At 36.6% G+C, this 20,828-nt stretch overlaps 2 protein-coding genes across 6 annotated transcripts in view; both read right to left on the minus strand.

Annotated features, from left to right (window-relative positions):
- Nucleotides 1-17,855, minus strand: part of gmds (GDP-mannose 4,6-dehydratase) — a 165,887-nt gene extending 148,032 nt beyond the window's left edge. The window contains exons 1-4 of the mRNA XM_044128217.1: nucleotides 17,625-17,855; nucleotides 5,818-5,862; nucleotides 2,692-2,779; nucleotides 2,353-2,462 (exon numbers count right to left, since the gene is read on the minus strand). Coding sequence (XP_043984152.1) covers nucleotides 2,353-2,462; nucleotides 2,692-2,779; nucleotides 5,818-5,862; nucleotides 17,625-17,723 — 342 coding nt within the window. The 5' untranslated portion in view covers nucleotides 17,724-17,855. The remainder of the gene's footprint in view (nucleotides 1-2,352; nucleotides 2,463-2,691; nucleotides 2,780-5,817; nucleotides 5,863-17,624) is intronic.
- Nucleotides 17,856-18,669: 814 nt separating this feature from the next.
- Nucleotides 18,670-20,828, minus strand: part of mylk4b (myosin light chain kinase family, member 4b) — a 29,196-nt gene continuing 27,037 nt past the window's right edge. For all 5 annotated transcript variants that reach the window (XM_044128222.1, XM_044128221.1, XM_044128223.1 and 2 more), the window contains 4 exons: nucleotides 20,669-20,797; nucleotides 20,290-20,521; nucleotides 19,865-19,913; nucleotides 18,670-19,763 (listed from right to left, as the gene is read on the minus strand). In XM_044128222.1, the coding sequence (XP_043984157.1) occupies nucleotides 19,869-19,913; nucleotides 20,290-20,521; nucleotides 20,669-20,797 (406 nt within the window). In that variant the 3' untranslated portion in view covers nucleotides 18,670-19,763; nucleotides 19,865-19,868. The remainder of the gene's footprint in view (nucleotides 19,764-19,864; nucleotides 19,914-20,289; nucleotides 20,522-20,668; nucleotides 20,798-20,828) is intronic.

A 20,828-nucleotide genomic window follows, 5' to 3' on the forward strand; every position in this document is an offset into this window, starting at 1 on the left:
ATTGTTTCTACAAAGCAGGAGCTTATAATTGGATGTTACCCAGAGCAAGTAGTTGAATTCGTAGTAGATTGTCAAATAGTAAGTCTGTCTCTCATGTAGGTATAAATATATATAGGTTTCCAAACTGGGAATCAGTCCCAATCACAAAGATCAGACTTTTTTCCAGAGTAAAGGAAAAAGCACAAAAGGCCTTTCTGTTGTAGTTGGAGGATACTACAGCTGGTTGTCTCTCATGTACTCTACAGTTGGTTCAACTATTCCCTGTCCACCTCCACCCATGCAAAATAATAAAAACAACTTCAATTCTGTTGTTGATAATGACCCTCTTTAGCGGAAACCAGCACCCACACATCCTATGTCAAAGCAGAAAAGAGGCTCAAGCTAAAATGAATCAGAAAAGATTCCCTGTAAGGCAGAGGCAGGAAGAGCACTGGTGGGAATAAGACAGAAAGATGCAGAGTAGCTGCTGTGTGGAATATGCAAGACGCCACTTCTGTCAGTAATCTAGCAGGCTGGGCTATTTGGAATGGGTAGCGTAGCAAGAACAAAACCAGAGCAGGGTTTATTTGTGAGGAAACAAATAAAAATGAAAACTTTGTACAGGTACAGGGATTTTCAGGCCTGTTTCTGTGTGTGGCCCAAGGATGTGGGAGGTGAAAAACAGTCTCATACTTTTGCCACAAAGGATGTGGTGAGGGGAGTCATCCATTCTCTCCCATCTTATTCTGTCCTATTCGCTTTTTCTCTTCCTTTAAACTCACCGACAAAAAAAAAATGTGAATGCCCAATTTGCATTAACAAGGATGTGAACAGGTGGAAATAAATTCATTTTGTTCCCCACTTGTTTCACCAACCTCGTACAAATTTGTTGTGAACATTTTTTTCTTTAAATTAAGTTCAAGGGAATAAAAGTCATTTGAAGTCATCTTAATTTTGGGGATTAAACCCAGTTGGAGTTGGAAAACAACTGACTGATATGTAGCTTTTAAATTTGTGAAATAAAATTAAATTGGCTTTCAGTCCTGCGACCAGAAATCTCTGCTACAATGTTGTACTGCCTTATATCAAAATGTATGGGACATTAAAACTAGTATAATGCTAGGAAATAAATTTATACTATTTAAATAATCTTTACCTTATCACTGATATAATTTAGTCAAAAAAAAATCTGATTCAAAATCTCTCTGAGAAAAGAGACTATAGAGATTATACAACCATTTTTCAATGATAATAGCTTCCAATCAGCTACTAAACAGACTTCTGCCTTCAAGTCAAAGCTATCATCTAAGGTCATCAATATAAATATACAGCAGTCAGATGAAAAGCACTGACATCATCAAACAATCAGCTAAAACTCAAGCATTGTAACATATTTTAGAATTAGCTTATATGAGCCACAGCAGAAAGAAAAGGAAATGTCAGAGCAAGCAGTAGTTTGTATTTATTTTTTTTAACAGGTCATTATTTTTTGTAACCCCAAACCAAGAAAGAGGAATGATACCACAACTTAGCTATTTGCCAGCTGACTGGGCTCTTCCAGTTATACTGTGGTTTACAAAATTCAATGTCTAAATTTAGACTGAGGATGAATCTTAAATAAAGAACAGCTATTACTCAAAGTTTCAAGCTTACATTACGAGAAATGGCTCTTTGCTTTTTATGAATGGCCTGAGTCAGATCCTGGCTGCTCTAAAAAGATGAATGAAGATCAGTTTTGTGTGGAGACTGTAAATTAGATCACTAGGGGACAGAGGCGGTTCAGCCGGATCATCTGGGATCCCTGTGAGGCTTACGGACAAAGACAATACTGTTTTACAGACTGACCCATTCAAGAATACTTTACTTCCTGTCCCACCAGCCTTCAGAGGGTTTTTGCATTTCAGACGCTAGCTCCCCAGAGAAGAAGAAATGTTTTTTAGAATGTAAATCTCTGTATTTGAAAAGATAAATAAATAAATAACATCTGGAAAAAATTTTCTCACTTTTTTCTTAACTATTTTGGTGGTATGACTAATGTGCCATTTATGTCACATTTTGCTTGAAATGGAGCATACATGCAGTGGTTTGATTGGCAAACCAATCCATCAACAGCATAATGTCAGTTCAAGTTTTACCAAAACATGTTTTAAAATTTATGGAACACCTTCATCTTTCCAAATTGACTTTGAGAAAAGTGTTTCTCCAAATCCCATCATCAGTGATATCTCATTAACCGTTTGTTCCTAGATTCACTTTTCTAAACACTCAAATCACTTTACAGGGATTACAGCGTCATAATGAAGATACCAGACATTTTATTTTTGTATAAAGCCACATGAGACGACAGGAGGTATGTTTCTTAGATCACGCTACCTTGACGTGGCTCTGAGCACCCAGGTTGTAGATTTCTGTGGGCTTCACCTCATTGATGATTTTCACCAGACAGGTGCTGTCAGTCAGGTCACCATAATGGAGCTTCATATCTTAGAAAGAGTAGCACACATGTTTTTTTTTTTAATCGTAAGGTGCATGGAAGACATGCTATGTTGAATATTTTATACATTTATCTTAATTAATATCTTGGAGGTAAAGGTAAATTTTGTTGAAGCTTGTATAAAATAAGTCTTTTGTGTTTAACAGTTGTTCACAAATTGGTGCTAATTGGTTTACAACTGGGACCAATAGTGCAGACGTTGACAACAAAATACTTACTGCCCTCCGTATGTGTCTGTGGGTTTTGGTAAAGATGCTCGATCCGACCTGTGTTGAAGGAGCTGGAACGCCGCAAAATACCATGAATCTGAGGAAAAAGAGAAGAGATAGGACTGAAACTGCAAAGATTTGGTGAGCTTATTCATAAGGAGTATTTTTTTTTTTACTTTTTATTATTATTTACAAAGTTACATTCCACGAGTTACATATTTTCTTCACAATTTTTTCATGAATTGATATCTATGAACTGACTTAATTATGTGATCTAAGACACAACTAGTAAATCGATTTTATACAAGTTATTCTGGCAAAGTAAAAAGTATAAAACATACAAAATAATAAACCATAGAATATATCAGACCATTCAACCTTTTCAGATGTTACCATTTCTATCTCTTAGATTCTTTTTTCTGGGCTTGTTTAGCCCTAAAGACATCTTATAGTTTATATTTTATTTTATTTTGTCATTTTATTTGTCTTCAAAGGCTTTAAACTTTAAATTTTAGGTCATTGAAGCACTTTTAACACTTATCTAGTAATTAACCCAATTGCACAATTTTGTTTCAAATAAAGGACCTTAAATTTAAATTTATACTTATTTAATCATTTACAAATCGATAGTGCCTTTATAAACAGTAGTTTTAAAAAAAACTGTAAAGCCAGGAAGTTACTTAGGATGCTGTCAAAAATGTGGCTGCACCTAATTTTGTTGCTAGTTACCTAAGAAAAAAGGTTTGGCACAACCAGTGTCAGCCTTCCCTGTAACAGAGAAACAGAATCCTCCTTCTGTTTGAAAACTTTGGTCCAAAACGTGGTAAAAATTATCATTTCTTTTAACTGCTTTCCTAAATAAGATTTGTTTCTATAAAGCCAGACATCTTGCTTGCTTTTTAAAGAAAAATGTCACACGAGTATGAAAAGCTGAGAAATAGAAAAAGCTTGTTTACTTTGCCTCATTCAGTTTAGCTTTTATTTCTAGAAGTTTTCAGTAAATACTCTACATTATAAAATACTGATATAACTTCAGCTCGGTGTTTAGTTGTTGCCGTCTGATCTGTGATCTTTCCTTCACATTCAGTAGGGGGTTTATGAGGAAGGTCTGCTCAGGGAAGATAACAGGACCTGCTCCAAAGGGAGTCCATTAGTGGGAGGACACTGTGGCCCGACTCACTTCCTTTATTCACTGTGCTCTTCCTGCATGCCTCTGCACTCCTCTTTATTGCCACCCTTTCCCCCTCCACACCACCTTATCAGTCAACCCCCTCAAGCTGGAGCTCATCCACTTTCCTGCCTGCTGTCCCTGAGCTGAGCAGCAGATGGAGCAATTGACATGAAAGCAGATTAAGATGAAGGTCAGTGTTTCTTTAATCTAGTTATTGTCTTTATGCAACTTATCTAGTTTTTACTCATCATTACACACATTTGTATTTATTCACTTATGTAAATTTTCTGCCTTTTTGTGTTGTATCTAAATGTTTCTTATGAAACAAATTTCACTTCCAGTATGCTTTCATTTGTCAAATGGGAAAAGATTTCCAAGCCATTCTGTCTTCTTAACAAATACTAGCCTGGTTACTTTCAGACTAGTAGCATTAACACATCACTTTGAAATAACCCACTAACATGAAGTATGCTAAAAGATCTCAAGGAGCTAAAGATGATGAAACAACAGGTTAAAAAGTTATTTCTAAGGCTTTGGGACTTCAGTACACCACAGTGAGAGACATGAAATAAAAAACAGAGAACATATGGAACACTGATGACCATTATTACAAATGGCCACCCTCGCAAACTTAAAAAGACTTTGTGGGGGTGTCACATGGTACAGTGGTTAGAGTGGGTGCCGTGTATTCAGAGGTTCCAAAATCAGACGCAGACCAAATGCGACTTCTAACCTCGGCTTCTTTGCCGCATTTTACTCCCTTCTCTCTGCCCCTTCCTGTCAGATTACTGTTGCATAACAGGCACTAGTGCCAAAAAATTATTTTAGTAAAAAGACTTTCTGAAACTAGGCAGCCCTGATATGAAAAGTCATTGATCCTAAAACCGGCAGTACCACTCTAGATGTATCATTCAGGATGGCAATAACTGCCATTTGGCATTGTCCTTCTTTAATAAAATTGTCTCAATTCAGACACATCGGTGCCTTTAGTAAGCATGAACATGAGTGGCTTGGTCAATCAAGCCAATAGCTGCTCAAACAGATTTGGATTTTATTTTTACCATTTCAGAGGAGCACATACTGGTGTACAAGCAGTAGTTTAGATGTTCTGGATTCTTCGGTAACATCCCGAATGGGTCATTGATGTATTGTTAGTGTAATTTTGGGAGGCTAGTCAATTCTGGGTGGAACAGGTTCCACCCTGTTCACTTTTTATAAATAATGGCTATTACAGTAGGTTGTTAAAGTCCAATAACCTTAAAAATAACTTTGTACCCCATTCTGTTTCTGCTAATTTAAGCCTACTTTGTGTTGTCAGAGTTCCATCTCAGAGTTTTCTACAGTTCTGTAAGTAGTCTGACCTCATTAGTTTTCCTCAGGTTATCTGTACCTGATGTCAAAAGTTGTTTGGGTACCAAAATGGTAAAAAATTCCTTAAGAAATCTCTTAGTGGCAAATATTTGTTTGTCGGCACTGCTGCAAGACACCTAAATATACAACAAGCATCAGATGAAAGTTGATGAACTCACTCTTAAGGTTTCCTGAAAAATTTCCAAATTCTCAGGAAACTGTTACTATGATGGTAACAAATTTCCTGAGAAATTGTTACCATCATACAATGTCAGGAAATTGTTACTATGATGGTAACAATTTCCTGAGAATTAGTGGGACCCTTGGGTAAGCACCACAATCAGGAGTGAAAGAGCTCATCCAACAGGAGGGTCTTATCGGGGCGAGGTGTGAGAGAACCAGTGTCTATAAGAGCTGTCAAATCACCATTCCCCCTGAAGTTCCCACAGACAGAAGTGGCTGGATGCTGCTTATCGAGGGAATGTTGCTGTGTGGATGTTGGCCTTCATGACTATCGACATTTATTTCTTATGCGTTTGTGAGGACGTCTGAGCGTCTGAAGAAAAAAGATCTGCTTCTTTTTAAGGTTGCAGTGTGTGACCTGTCTCTCTCACCTCATAGCCTTTACCAAGTAGGAATTCAGCCAGGTAGGAACCGTCCTGAAAAGAAAGACAAGACTTAGGAATAATGCATACAACTAGAAGAAGCCGCACTGTTCCATTTGGTTTACTTGCAGATCTATCTTTCAATTGCAACAGAAAACTTTAATGTATTGTATTTCTCAACAAGTCACAAATACAATAAGTGTAACTCTGGAAAGTAGGAACAGTGCACACTATAGCCATCTTTACAGATATAATTCATCAGCATAACAAAATAGCTTGTAACACCAATGCAGTATAAACTTCAGGTAGACTGAAAGAGGACAACAAGCTTAGAAACAACATACTTCAGAAACTATGCAGAATTTGTAACATATGTACATTACTCTGACCATGTAAACAAGTAAGTAAATACCATAAATGCAAAGCATATCACAACACAACAATTCACCCTTGAATGACCAATGGGCAATCATGTCCTCATGTTAACCATATAACTGCATGAAAGAAACTAATAACTCAAAGAAACAAGATAAAGATAAATGAATACCCAAAATCATTTCTTTGTGTGAAGCAAGTTTTCAATATGATTAGGTACTTTAATACTTAATGTACTATTTTCTAACTAAGATTATTTACTGAATGATGGTCTCATTTGATGAAAATTAATAAAAAGCCTTAAAATATAAAGAAAAATTAAAATGAAAATGATCACAGTACAGTTTTCTAGAATAGTTGGAAAAGAAAAACATTTTTTTAATTTTAGGTTGGTGCATAAAATTATTGATGATTATGAAACACGATAGCCAGATTTAGTGGCATAATGTTGCCCAGAAAGGATCGTAGTACTTGGGGGAAAAAATTACCATAAATTAATACATAACTCAGTTGTTTTTTCCACATACTTAGAAATAAAATAATTTAAAGGTCAATAAAATACAATGACATCTTTAGTGATGTTGGAAACAACCCTTAGGAAAGCTGTATGACATAGCCCAGCAGGATCATGAGAGTCATGGGATCAGATGCAACATCCACATGAATCTGGAACTCTTGGCTAACCTGTGTGTGAGCAAGCACTGTCAACATGGTCTAATTTCCTTGCCACATTTTTGTTCCTGCTCAAACTTTCCAATTGCACTCTATGAAAGACTCTAAGAAGTCATAGCATCCATCTATTGGTAGCCTTCAAAAACTACATAGACAAACACACACAAATACATACAGTGGTTCACAAAACAGCCCTGTGCTTCTCTTCTTGTCAAAGTCTGAAGTGAGAGTTCAAAACAATCTGCTCTGAGCTCCGACAAGCATCAATGTATTTTGGGTTATATGAGGTCCTGTTTTGAAATGACTAAAATTAAGTTTCCCAGAGATCTACCAAGCGATCGAGTTTTCAGGTGACGAGGTGATTTAAACTCAGTGAAACACATGAAGTATGCAACTTGAGTGTTTGAAAAAAAAAAAAAAAAGAAGAAATAGCGGCCAGCAATGACAAAACAAAATCCACAGATTGTGGGTGACACAGAAAGCTAACAAAATTAAAAAGTTGTAAACATGAACTCACAAACTTATTTATTTTGGATGTCCAAATAATACAATGTGCTATTGTTGTCAAACAAATTAAATTTAAGAAACTGACCTCGTTGTCGTGAAGAGCAATATTTCTAGTCTGAATTTGACTGGATTCAGTAGATGCTAAGGCCCAAAGCTTGATCGAAATATACAAAATATTCTAAAACACTTAATTTTTTAGAAGTGTTTTGTGGTTGCAAAACTTCTCAGGCATGTATACCTAAAGGATAATAAACTTTGTTGTATATCTTGTCATTCTGGATGCGAACCGCAGAGTCCACGGCAAATTTGTCTAAAAAGGCAGAGAACTCTTCATGTATTTGCTGTGTGGGAAAAAAAAACTTTTGCAAATCATATGCAAATACTTTTAGTGATCACTTTCTTCACCAACTGAAGAAAAATAAAACAAAAAAAGCTAGATATTTCTCATTTCCCAAAGGCACAATTCTTTGTGGTGAGAGAAACGGATAGCTTTAAAAGAACAAATAACGTGAGGATTGGAGCGTAATTAAAATAGATTTTAGTTCAGGTTCAGGTTTACGTTCTTATGTTGTCTTTTCCTGGGATCTGCAGGTTGAGCAGCATGAAAGTTGGTTGGCACGAATGCCAAAGTTGTTTCTGCCTAAAGCAAGGGTGATACTCTGAGCTCTGGCACCCTCTCATCCATCCAAGCAGCACTCAAAGCTCCAGCTGGTGTCATGTTTTCCTGTCCTTGTGCCAGGGTCAAAACGTTCCATGCAAGTACAAAACGGAAAAAAAACAAGCTTAAAGTGCTGCAGCTCTGCCTCTAAACAAGAAGCTCCTTTGAGGCCACATTATCCCATAAACCCTGGCTTCACCTCCTTGTTTCCTGTTTTGAGGAGCTGTGTGAGCAGAGGCAGACATACACAAAAATACGTAATAGAGTCACCTGTCAGACCAGCGGCCACAAAAAAACTCACCAAAAGTTCATTTAGGAAAGTGACAAAATGATAACCTTGCTCTACAAATAAAAGTCTGGTCAAGTGATTGATAAAGAACTTCAGTGGCTCAAATGGTTCATAGTCTTATCGGAAACTAAATATAAAACTGATTAAGACATTAAAAAGATATTGCCTGCAGGAAATGCCGAATAAAGTTTTTTTGATTTTTTCTAACTAAATAAATCAAATCTAGACAAGTAAGGATAAGCATAGATAAAGTGTGCAAAATAATTAGGCAAGTGAGCATTATGAGCATATATTTTTATTTTACAAACAGGAGTTTTAAAAAAAAATCTCTCCTCTATAATTATTTTTATTAATGTTTTATTAATCGGTTAGCAATTTGGTAAAATATATAAAACTTCAATACCAAAAATATAAATCACGTTTTAATTTTATGAAGGAACAAAAACCAGGGTGATTTAGACATGAGAGATGTATATTTGTGAATAAAGCTGAGATGATTAAAGAAATAATGTGAGAGTTGGCTGCCCTCTCCTGGCATAAAAGCAAAATTGGGAAAATATAATTTTTAATACACTCCTCTCTGTGTGGCTTCTGATTCACAATCAGGCCACCTGTCCAAAGAGCCAGCATAAAACACTCCAAACTATGTCCAATATGCAAGGAACTCTGAAAGTGTCTGCAGCCATGAGGCATATATCTATGCAAACACAGGAGCTAGGCGTGCTTTAATCCATCATTGTGTGCAGACTGCAAATGAATCACTTTAATATGTTTTCTTTAGACCGCCGGCAGAAGCTGGCACACACGGCAGCAGCTTGTAATTACAGTGTAATGACGCTGCAATCACAGACCTTAACACACACCGGTTTGGATTTCTACCCTTACTAGGACATTATACAGCCTTCCACTGATTTTAGAAATTCCTTCTGTGATCAACACCAAAACTAGCCATAATAATTAACCTAAACTTAATCTGTTTCCTAGCCCTACATCCCAAAACACTGTTCCATTATCACCAGGCTTTGGCCCCTATAATGTCCATCGGTCTAAACAAGCAAGGTGACAGCATAGGTCATTGCAAATCAAGAATCAAAATGACTGAAGGACGAGATATTCATTTTAAAAAATATGACAATTACCAGTTAAGAAACTGAAAGCATTTTGAGCTTTAGCAGCTGTTCTTGTTTGATCAGTCATCAAGATCATTACTTCTTTAACCTTCTTACTTAAGGTAACCTTACAAACTGGATTAGATGAGTCTTCAAAAATTCTAATTTTGAAGGTAAAATATTCTAAAATCAAAAATGTAATCCAGGAATATATCTCAAGTATGAACCATGTGACCAGTAACAAAGCTGACATGCCAAAATCATTTCTTTTTTTTATCCTCATAAGAACTAGCAGAGCACCTAATTATAGTAAACTTTTGTAATTCTGCACACTACACTTCTTGGCACGGTTTGTACTACTCCTGAAGCCGTTAAAAAAAACGGGAAGAACGGTGCAGGAAGTCCTAATGGACACAAATCTGGCTGAGTGGACAGAGTAGAACTGATTAAAGTCACGTCAAGAGAAGAGGCTGACATTGCTTCTAAGTTAACTTTAATACTTTAAAGAATGTCCTTTGGACAGATAAGATGTGGTCATAACACAGACTAAAACTTTAGGGGCAAAAAACCTAAACAAACAGCACAAATGGACTGAACTTAAAGCTGAAGATAAAATAAAAGCTAAATATGGAAAATCATGGAGGACATTTTTTTGTTTCCCAGAGAACAAAGGCTTTGGAAAACACATATTCTTTACCAAGACAACAACCCTAAGCATCCAGCTCAGTGTTTCCCCCAGAAAACTTGCTAAGCTTGGTGGTCGGGACGTTGAGGGGATCCACCTGGGTTTTGTATTAAAAGATGTTGAGTAGACAGGAAACATAAAAATATTACTGGGTAATTTATGTGTTACTGGAAGACATTGCCAGTAAACGCTATTTAAACCCACAACTATTCTTAAAAACAACAAATCAAAACATACAATTAAAATTAATATTAATTATTTGCACTTCTGTTTAATCCAAATTAAGTCAGCAGCTCCATAAAGCTACCAGATGCCCGATAAATATTAATATTTTAACACAGACCACAGATACATAAATGTAACATTGCTTATTGAGATTATCAATGCTGTTAAATTTGATTTAATGGTTGCAGGATACATAAATTAAAATATTTTAAACTGTTTAACATTTAAATATAACATTTTACGGAGCTGGCAAGTTTACTTTGTAAAAGTTCAAAGAACAATATTCATAGTTAGATTGTTTTGTTACCACAGCAACAATGTGATGCTGTGAGTTTAATCTTTGAGTTTGAGCTCTGTTTGTTCACAAATGCAAATTAATAAACTGCAATTATAACATACTGCTTTTTAGATTAGCCAATTAAACTACTCCCCCTCTCCCAGATTAAATCTAACACAGAAGCTGTGAGAGGTGTTGATGTTTTAGCAACAAAAATGGGCCCCTAAATCAAATTCTTCTCCAGGCCTCATGCAGCCTTGGACCGGCCCTGCATGGTGAGTTAAATCCGCTGCACTGCGCAGAGATGCTCAACAAACGGGAGAATTAATTCATTGCTGCTAATGTGGCTTTAGTAGCTCTTTCATTTCGAGTCTGTTGAGTTTTTAATAAGCGCCATATAAACTGTTGGTTTGTCCCAGCTTTTAAGGACGAGTTTTTCAGATCTCTGCGCGGCCGCACGCATTAACTCTGGCAGAGCGTGAAAGCTCCTCACCGGTCTGCATGATGAGTAGTAGATGAGTAGTTATTCCTGCCATTCACATAAAGCTGCAACCAGAGATAACGCGGTGGTTTAAGATCTTACCTTGATGTAAAGTTTTCTAAAGAAACATAACTCCTCACAGGGGGTTGACGTAAATATCCACACATCTCCTTTGAGTGAAAGGAGGCGCACAGGTAATCTTCCCACATCCAGCTGCTGCGAGACAACACTCAGAGGCGCCAACGTTGTGATTGGTCTAGCTTTAAATGCATCAATTATAAACCCATATTCTATGAAAATATCTTTTAGGAACAAGGCTGCCAGTGAAACGCTCAGAGCAACAGAGACGCTTGCAATGCTAATTGCAGCGATTAGAGCGATTTATTTATCTTTTCCTAAAAACAAAAACAAGCAACGCCTAGCCTGGCGGGGGGCTAGTAAAGCATGGAGGACGGTCAGGTTATAATACACTGGGGGAAACTCTGCAGTTAAAGCTACACAGGTATGGTTTGAAGACGACAGGTGGATGTTATGGAGTTGTCCAAAGCCCAGATCTCAACGTGATAGAGAAATTTTGTCAGGACTTGAAAAGGGCTCTTCACGTCAGACCACCACGCAACGTGACAGAGCTTGAACAGCTACAAAGGGAAGAATGGAGGAAAGCTTTTAGTCACTACATTTCTACACAAGTAGTAAATATCCACTCATGAAGAATCAGTCAGGATGCCACTACAAAGTTTCTAACAGCCACTTAGGAAAATTAGTTTTAAATGCATAATGAAGTTATTCAAGTATTTAGCACATCTTCAGTGCTAAATCTGAGTTTTTGTTTCTGGCGGTTCACCTATACAGTCCTTGTCACATGTTTTTCAAACCGTAAACTAATGAAAACTGAGTCAAAAAGAAGTCTGTCCTAAAAACAAGCTAAAGCTGGATGTAAAGCAATTCTCTCTTTTGGAATAATGTGGTGTGATGGCAGCAGGGAGAGCTCCCCCAGAGCATATTGCTCCTTCCAATGTAATAAAGTCAGCCATTCTCACTTTCACACAATTCTAGACTTATGAAAACATACTTATGAATATCATGTTGCCTTTCTACCATGAGATCAGCCAAGAATATTATGCTTTGGAACTTTAAAACTGCCTGCAATTTCCTGTGGTGGAAAACCCCCTGAAGAGAGCATTTTGTTAGGTTACATTTATATTGTTGATGAATCAATAAATCTAGTTTGTACAAGACATCTAATCTGGTAGCAAAATGAATGTAACATTTTTATATAAAATCCAATCACTTCTTCCTTATCTGAAATGTAATCCTCATTAAAATGTTCCTGCTTAGAAAACAACTGAAACTATCAAAGGGGAGTTGTTTTTCCATGATGGTGGAAAAATCAAGTAATTTTAAAGATAGTTGTGCCAATTATTGTAGAAGCTGGTTGATAAAATTCACTCTTAAGGCAGCTAATTCACATTTTTACAACTGCAGCTGAACTCATATCTACTCCTGCATTAACTGCGGGTGCCAGACTTCTGTCAGAGGAAGAATCAGTCTTTAAGGAGTCCTCAGCAGCCATTATGAGCAACAGAGGAGATGTGTGCATGGATTCTTAGCTTTATGATTATTGTTGCTGGCACTTGCTCAGAATTTATCCTGTGTTGCTAACGGTGAAGCAAATGGAAGGAGGCGAGGAGGGAATGAGCAGATTAAATAGGAACAAAGACGGAAGGGTGAACAGGAGTAACATCAAACAGTTTGAGGGGTCAAAACTCAACATATTGATGTTTTCTCAGACAGAGTGGAAAAGAGATGTTTAACAGCTCAAAGGCAGAGTAAAGTTTTATTGTCGCACAGAGAGTTTGAAGCTGTCCTTTCTGTAACCCTGAAGTATCATCCAGCACCCCCTGCACAGCCCTGCTGCTATGGCCTGGCACGCAGGTGGTCTCCTATAACTCACACCATCTCGGTCCCAATACTTCACACCGAGACAACGCTCAGAAATATTCCAAATGAGCAGCATGCTGTCCTGGAATTTATGAGCAGTAGTTAGCGAGGTGATTTACGGATTCGCCATGGCTCCTCCGGGCCCAATGTGTGACTTCTGAGATGGTGTATCCAGATGCCTCTTGCATGAGCTCTCAGTCTACCTCAGTAATGCCATGACGGGAAAAATAAAAATGAATTAATGCTGTTATTCTTCTTGTCTGTTAAAGAGGGCGAGGGTAGATGGGGTTTGGAAAAGTGCTGCTCAACACGGGAACGTGAGACTTTCCAGGAGCTCCGATGGCCGCCTCTGAAAGGGCCGCATTCTGGGAACGCTAGAGTGACGGCTGCGGCTTCAGACCATAGCATTTCCTACAGCTTGAGGCCTATTTGCTCTGATCATCATCTGCTACACACAGACATGTGGATGCTTCAACACACAGCACATACTCAAATGCATGTGGTCCAACAAGCAAGTAAGAAATTTTGGCAGGCAGATGTCTTCTGTATTTACTTTCTGAGCAATATTTTTGAAAAAATGAAATACTAATACATCATTTGGTCTTTTGAAAACATTCTTCAAAAATCTAACCCCAACTCATTTTTAATGAACACTGTAACGCTTGCGATTTTCTGTAAGAACAAAAGGTTATTATTTTAAAGCTTATGGGTGGGTTTTAGGGCTACACAAAGAATTTTTTTTTTTTTCAATTATGAGAAAAATGTCATAATAACATGACAAAATAGTCATAATATAAGCAGAATAAAGATGCGATGTTACCAGAGGTAAAACAAAAATTACAAGAAAAACAGATTTTTTTCTCGTTCTAATGAGAAAAAAGCTTCAACAGAGTTGTCAAGATCTAATGTGACCAGACTGGCTAGTCTGTGTTTTTCTTCTAAACACAGTTGTTTGTTTTTCTACTACTGATAATAATTTCATGCTGATGTGTTAAAAGATTTTGTATTCCCTTATTTGCAAAAGACATGCTAAAGAATAACTTCACAAGATGCTCAACATTCCTCAGTTTAACACTGTGGTACGACTGCTTGTTCCGATAGGATTTGTCATAAATTTACTAGTTTGTTCTCATAATATTACTATTTTATTCTGGTAATATTCCGACTTTATTTTGGTATTATTATGAATTTATTCTTGCAACTTTTTAAAACTAATTTCTGGCCCTAAAACCTGTCTAAAAACTAACCTCAACATCAAAGTAAACTGAATTATCCTTAGGGGGTTTTTTTGTTGTTTTTGTTGCAATAGATTATAATTTTTCACTTTTTTGACAAGAAAATTAATGTTGAAAAATTTTATTTGAAATTTGATTTATCAAAAACCTTATTTAGATGAATCAGTTTTGGCTAATGTTTATGAAACATAAAATTTTAAGTAAATCAATTTTAGTGGATAAGGTTATTCTAACATTACTTTCTGGTTTACATACAATGGGAAAAGGTAATGTTACAAAAATCTCCACGAATTTACTCACAGTTTGAACTGAAAGCACACCCAGCCGTTTTGCAATTCTGCAGCAAGAGTTCAGATCAGAACCAAGAGTTAAAGTTTCCTTTTATGTTAAACTCCTCTCCTTAGCTGTAACACCCTCAACTAATCTAGTTAAAGAACCTCAGAGCTTTGTATTTCCCGAGACCAATTCACTTTCAGACTGCAGGTTTACTTGTGAGTTCCAAAGTAGAATGGGAGGCATGTTGAACCATTTTTAGTCTACTTTCCTGTGATTCTGATTCCGGTTTTAATTAGGGAGACAGACAATGTGTCCACTTGAACTTTGCAAAAAAATAAAAATAAGACAAAATCTTCATCTCAATATTAATCTGTGTAATGTTGAAATTGCAAATAATTATATTTAGGCAACAATTGGAAACCCAATTGGAATAATTGGGTTAATTATAAGCAATCATAACATTTTCCTGATATCATGTAGCCCTGCAGTCTACTACAAAGTCTTAGTTTGAAACAGTACTTCATAAGAAAGCCTAAAGTTATGGCTAGATGAAATGCTGACAGGTTGGATGAACTAAGCACCTTTATTTTCAAAAATTTCTTATCACAGTGCAAATATATTAAAACAACATGATTGTCAATTTGTGTTTCTGCTGCATTATTCCTGCTGAAAAAAATATGTTCCTCTCTAGTGTTAATTACTATGTGGTTGACTGACCCAGTCTGTTAAAAGTTGGACATGAATTGGATCTGTTTATTTTGTAATGCACGTTGAAATGACTTTTTTCTGCAAATAGATTCAACATAAAAGGAAATGAAGAAATGTCAACATACACAAATAGGACCACTCTTTCAAAGGACACAGTTTTGATCTAAATATTTATAGAACGCAGCCTGGCCTCATATCAGAGTAAGGCTTATTGTGAAAATAAGTTCTTCATTTACTAAGTGAAACCACACTGACAAAACTCCAGCCTCCAGGTATAAAACCATCAAGAACAAAAGTCACACAGGTAACATAGTTCACATCTGTAGATATGAATGGGTTGCAAACTGCAGTACCTCAATCCAGTATTGTCAATCTGTCTCCCTAATTACAAACATTTGTAGAAGAGTTATTTATTTTATTGGAGACTTTTCTCTTAACAAAACAAATGCTTCAATATAAATTTGTATAAATTCAAAATGATAATATTTGAATGTTTTAAAATATACAGACCATTACAAGTCTACCGGAGCAGCTTAAACTAAAGATGATTTAAAAGTAGTTCTGTGAAGGAACATTTGAATCTGCTGCCCCCAAGTGGCCAAATGATGTGGATTTCTAAACCTATTTTAACTATTGCTTCTTTTAAATCCACGTGTTGCAGTTAGTATGCCAATTGTTTTTATGGATTTACCTGAACTTTGACTTTACAAGTATGGGTAAATAAAATAAAACTACTCCATCATAAATTAAAATGAAATTTAGCATTTTGTTGTTGTATTGACTTATTTTTTAAAAGAAAAAAATAGGACAATATTTTTATGTCATCTATGTACAGTTTTAAATGATTACATATATTTTGCCACGACTATTTTCTTTAAGGATATGCAACATAAATATTGGCTTTAAACTGTAAGCAATTCCATTGTACAATACTGAAAGTGGATGTTCACTTGGTTTGTGTTAAAAGAGCCCTAAATAGGTTGTCCAGCCCCAGTTTAAGGGCTGTATGAAATAGGATCATCCAGTAGCACAAAGGATAGCTACTCATCATACATCAGCTACAAAGAAAAGAAAAGAATTAACACTTTCAGTATCACATATAATATATTGAAATAAAAGCCTGCTAGAGTAGACACATTCAGATTGCAATAATATTGAGAATGGCATGAATAGATGCATGTATGCATAAATGAATATCATGAATGAAAGCATCAATGTATCAATGGATGAATGAATATCATGAATGAAAAAATATAGTTTTTCATGGTGGGGAAGCTTGGTGAAAAGGCCACACCTCTAACAGTGATCTGACACTGAGCTTCTTCCAATGCCCCAAACAAAAGACTGGCACAAATACCTCTTGAAATAAGACCTTGTAAACATATTTCCCAAGAGGTTTAAAATCATCACAAGAGAGAACTTATAAAAAAAAATAATATTTAAAACTATGCCTTTTTTATTTCTACCTGCCTAATATTAAACAAACCATGCACAATTTTATGGAAAATAAACAAAGTTCAGAAACCAAAACATAAAAACTGGCTCAAACAATTCAGTTATTATTGAGGACAATTGCAAATTGCTAGTTTTCTGATTTGATTGTTTTCTTATATGGCAAGAAGAAAGTTTTAGGGAATGGGACGCGAGTCCCTCTTTCTTCTAAACTGGTTACAAGTAAAACCAGCCTTACCTGCACAACTATTCATAACTCTTCCACATGAGATGAGCAAGCAGATGCAGCATCCTGATTCAGACATTGTGAACAAACTGGAGTAAAATATCTCAAAGTTTGTAACAATACTGACAAAAATTAAGTCCTTTTTTACTGAGTTAACAGGGAGTCTGCTTTTCAATGAAAGTATGACAATGAAGACATAAAAAGCACTTTCCAAAATGAACTTTAGTTTTTTTGTTGTTTTGTTTTCTTGGGGTGGGGTTGGGGGAGGGGGGGTAGAAACAATTTAAATTTTCACATGAGCATGTGCCTTAAGTATTGCTTTTGGAATATATTTTGAGTTTGCTTTCAACCACACCTTCACCCAACAACTAACCCACATCCCATCTGGGATGGGACCGGCAGACGTCCTGGTCAGTAGTAGTGTGCATTGATAATAATCATTTCCTTGTTTCGTCACAGCCTTTTCTGAAGTGACACGCGAAGCGATCTTAATTGAAAACTAGTTGAACTTCATTAAAACGCATAACTCTGCAGTACTTTACTCATAGAGCCTCAAACAGACACACAACCAAGGAAATACGATTTTCCAAAGAGAATGCCAACACAAGCATACAGAGACTTCCTGGAAAGTTCACTTGAACCCATCTTTCACAGACAACTCAGTGTCTGAGAGTCTCCAGCTGCAGCAGCAGGCTGTTACCTGGCCAGTGATGCCGGTTATGACAGCCACTTTTCTCCTCTTTACATCCTCTCCGTTTGCCGAGGAGCCCGCCTTTGCAGCGTCGGAGCACTGAGCCATCTCTTTCTCAAGTCTTGACGGTTCACTGCGCCAAAAATACAACCGGTGGAACCAAACGAAGGAGAGCTCTTGTTGGCAGCAACCCGAGGACCAGCGAGCCTCCTCAGCATCCGTAAACCTATGACGCAAACCAATCAGAAGCCAGCAAGTGGAAGGGAACTTTAAGAGACCTGTGTCCGGATAGGCTGTTTATCGTAGCGCCCCGAATGGAGGGGAGGATAAACTACATCCGTACTGCAGTCATTCCTGGGTCCAGGGGAGTGACAATTTAACAAATCAGTCACATTTTGTAGGATGTGTAATACGTATTATATTATCACTTTCCAAAAACTGTGACTGCATGTAAAATAAGACTCCAGTGGGGAAGAAAGGAAACAGATATAAGCCTAGCAACATCAAATTAATAACCTAATACAAGGATGTCAAACTCCTTTTCACTTTGGGCCATATCAAGGTCATTGGTGTCCTTAAGTGGCCTGTTGTGACAGAATGTACTGATATTAACAGCTATTAACAAGCTATTAAAATATATTTTTTTTTCTGTTCAATTAGTACTTCGTGAAATGTTACAATTTTTAACATATTTCTGCATTTATGTAATTGAAATTAAAACTGATTTGATTTGACTGGTAAAATTACATTTAAGCACATAACTGTTATCTTAAAGTTCTGTTTATGTGGCACTATAAAGGACCACAGAAACTCTTTAGCAGGCCATATTTTTGCCGTGGACCTCAAATTTGATACCTGTGCTTCAATAAATATATATTTATTGGCAATATTTTTCCTATTTTGAGTTGTTATGAACATCTGAAAAATAGACTATGCATTCCTGCTTTATGAAGGAAGTCACACTTGCTCACAATCCAACTGCATTTCATGAGCAATATTAACATCAAAGTCTTGATTTTTTTCAAAAGATTAAGAAAATAAATTTTTGCAAAAATCAGGTTTTTGTGTATATCATTTATTTCCTACATTTACTGTTTTCAAATCACAACATTTCACAAGAAGTCTTGAAAAAGGTATCATAAATTCAAATAAACACATATTCAAAACACAAAGCTTTTTAATTCAAAATAATTCATCTAACAACTCAGTGTCTTGCTTCTCTGCCACACTGAGGTGTACATTATACTTTAAATGTATGTGCATGACTACGTGAAACCACGTTTGTGTCCTCTGAAATAAAAACATCACATATTGAAGAAAAAAGTTGCACTTCAAGTACAATCTGGTGCTAAACCAGTAAATAAATGAACATAAGATTTCACTTCAGTCATCAACAAGTATAAGTCTTAGGTAGTAACATGTATTTCATTTTGCCTTCATTGAAGGTGAGCTGGGTACTCCAAACTGCCAAAGCCAAACAAGCAGGTGAGATGAATGCACACTGAGGTGAAGGCAGTCTACAGTGAAAAACACCAACAGTGATATAAATGGGACATTAAAGCTGAGATTATCTCATATTTTAAGAAGACTTATATGCAATAGCACAATATGTACACAATATAAATTAATGGAGTTAGATTTCAAATTACCTTGAAGAGAAATAACATTATTATGCTACTTATAAAATAAAAGAAAGAAACACATGGATTTATAAAAAGAAAATTACTTTTTCAAATTTGTTTGGTAACTCTTGGATGAACAAGGGAGGAAAAAGTGTGCAAAGCATGCCAACGTTTGCAAAAAAAGAAAAGCAATGTACCTGTTAAAATGTGCTAAAAGAACAGATTTTTATGGGCACATGGTAGGTATCAAAGTGATACATCTTGCAGGATTTTACTTTGGCAGTAACAGTATTTAATAAGAAAAAATACTCAGGCAAACTTCAGGCAAAGTTCTTTGAATAGCTTTGCAAGTATACAGTACGGGCAGCTTTAAAAGTTCAGACCTAAATAGTGTGCAGCTACACAAAGGTAAAAATGTGAGGCAGACAATAATAATCCAGTGGCTATTCAGGTGCAGCAGTATTGGTCCAGTGATGGGCCCCAGGGCCACACAGTGTGACAAGGCAAACCAAGGGCCTGGTTGTTTCTGAAAGCAAAACAAAACAAAAAGCAGAAGAAAGAGTTTATAAACTATAATTTGCATTTTATAAAGAAATATCTAAATGATGTCAGAGGGAGTAATCTCACCTGTTTAGCTCTCTGGGGGCGGAGCATGTGAGGAGTGGCACTTGTTTTTCTGCAAACGAAAAATCCACAGTGTTTCAAAATCTGCATTCACATGCCGAATTCTTTACACGTTTTTCTATAACTACACTGAAGATGTATACAAAATAGTAAAAACAAGTATGATGCCATGCAGCACTGTAATAGCATGTTCCACCAGGTTAGATATATGGTACAAGTTGTTCATCTGAAGTCCGTGCTCTAAAATGGTCACCTGGAAGCTCAATCGGTTCCAAACCACTAGAAAAATGGAACTGTCCTAAACACCAGTTTCTTATGCACCATTCATTACCTTGATAAATTTCCACCTCCATAGCTAATCTAAAAATTATCACACACATACAAAAGAAGTAATTGACCATAGCCTGTCAACAGAGGGAGTCTTTTACCTTCTGATGTAGTCGATGGTGCAAATTTCTGTCGGACAGCCAAGCATGTCTGAGGGACTCTGTCGCGCTCATCCTCCAGCTCTTGCTTTTCACCAGCAGACGGGTGATAAAATCTTTGGCCTCTTCAGAAATGTCTTCAAACTCCTCCTCCTCGAAGTTCCACTGACAGGCCAGAATGTTGTTGAGTGTCTCATTGTCGTCGTCCCCCAGAAACGGAGACAAGCCACTGAGCCTGGACAGACAGGACACAAAGGTTTGGGGTATGGTATCTTGCAGTGCTGCAATTTCCTCCATTTTCTGCTTGGAATAATTTTTTACTGGAGGTCAGTCTGTGATGTAGCAAGTTGTAAGTGCAGATGACTCAGCATTTCTGACTTACAGCATGTATGTGATTACTCCAAGGCTCCACATGTCCGTTGGGAATGAAACAAACTCATAATTGATGACTTCAGGAGCGAGGAATTCAGGAGTTCCAAAATTGACCCTTAGCTTCTCCCTGGGTTTATACCTTTTAGAAACAAACATTTAAGCTCTGCAAA

Source organism: Gambusia affinis, linkage group LG10 (assembly GCF_019740435.1).
Source record: "Gambusia affinis linkage group LG10, SWU_Gaff_1.0, whole genome shotgun sequence".
Taxonomy (NCBI): domain Eukaryota; kingdom Metazoa; phylum Chordata; class Actinopteri; order Cyprinodontiformes; family Poeciliidae; genus Gambusia; species Gambusia affinis.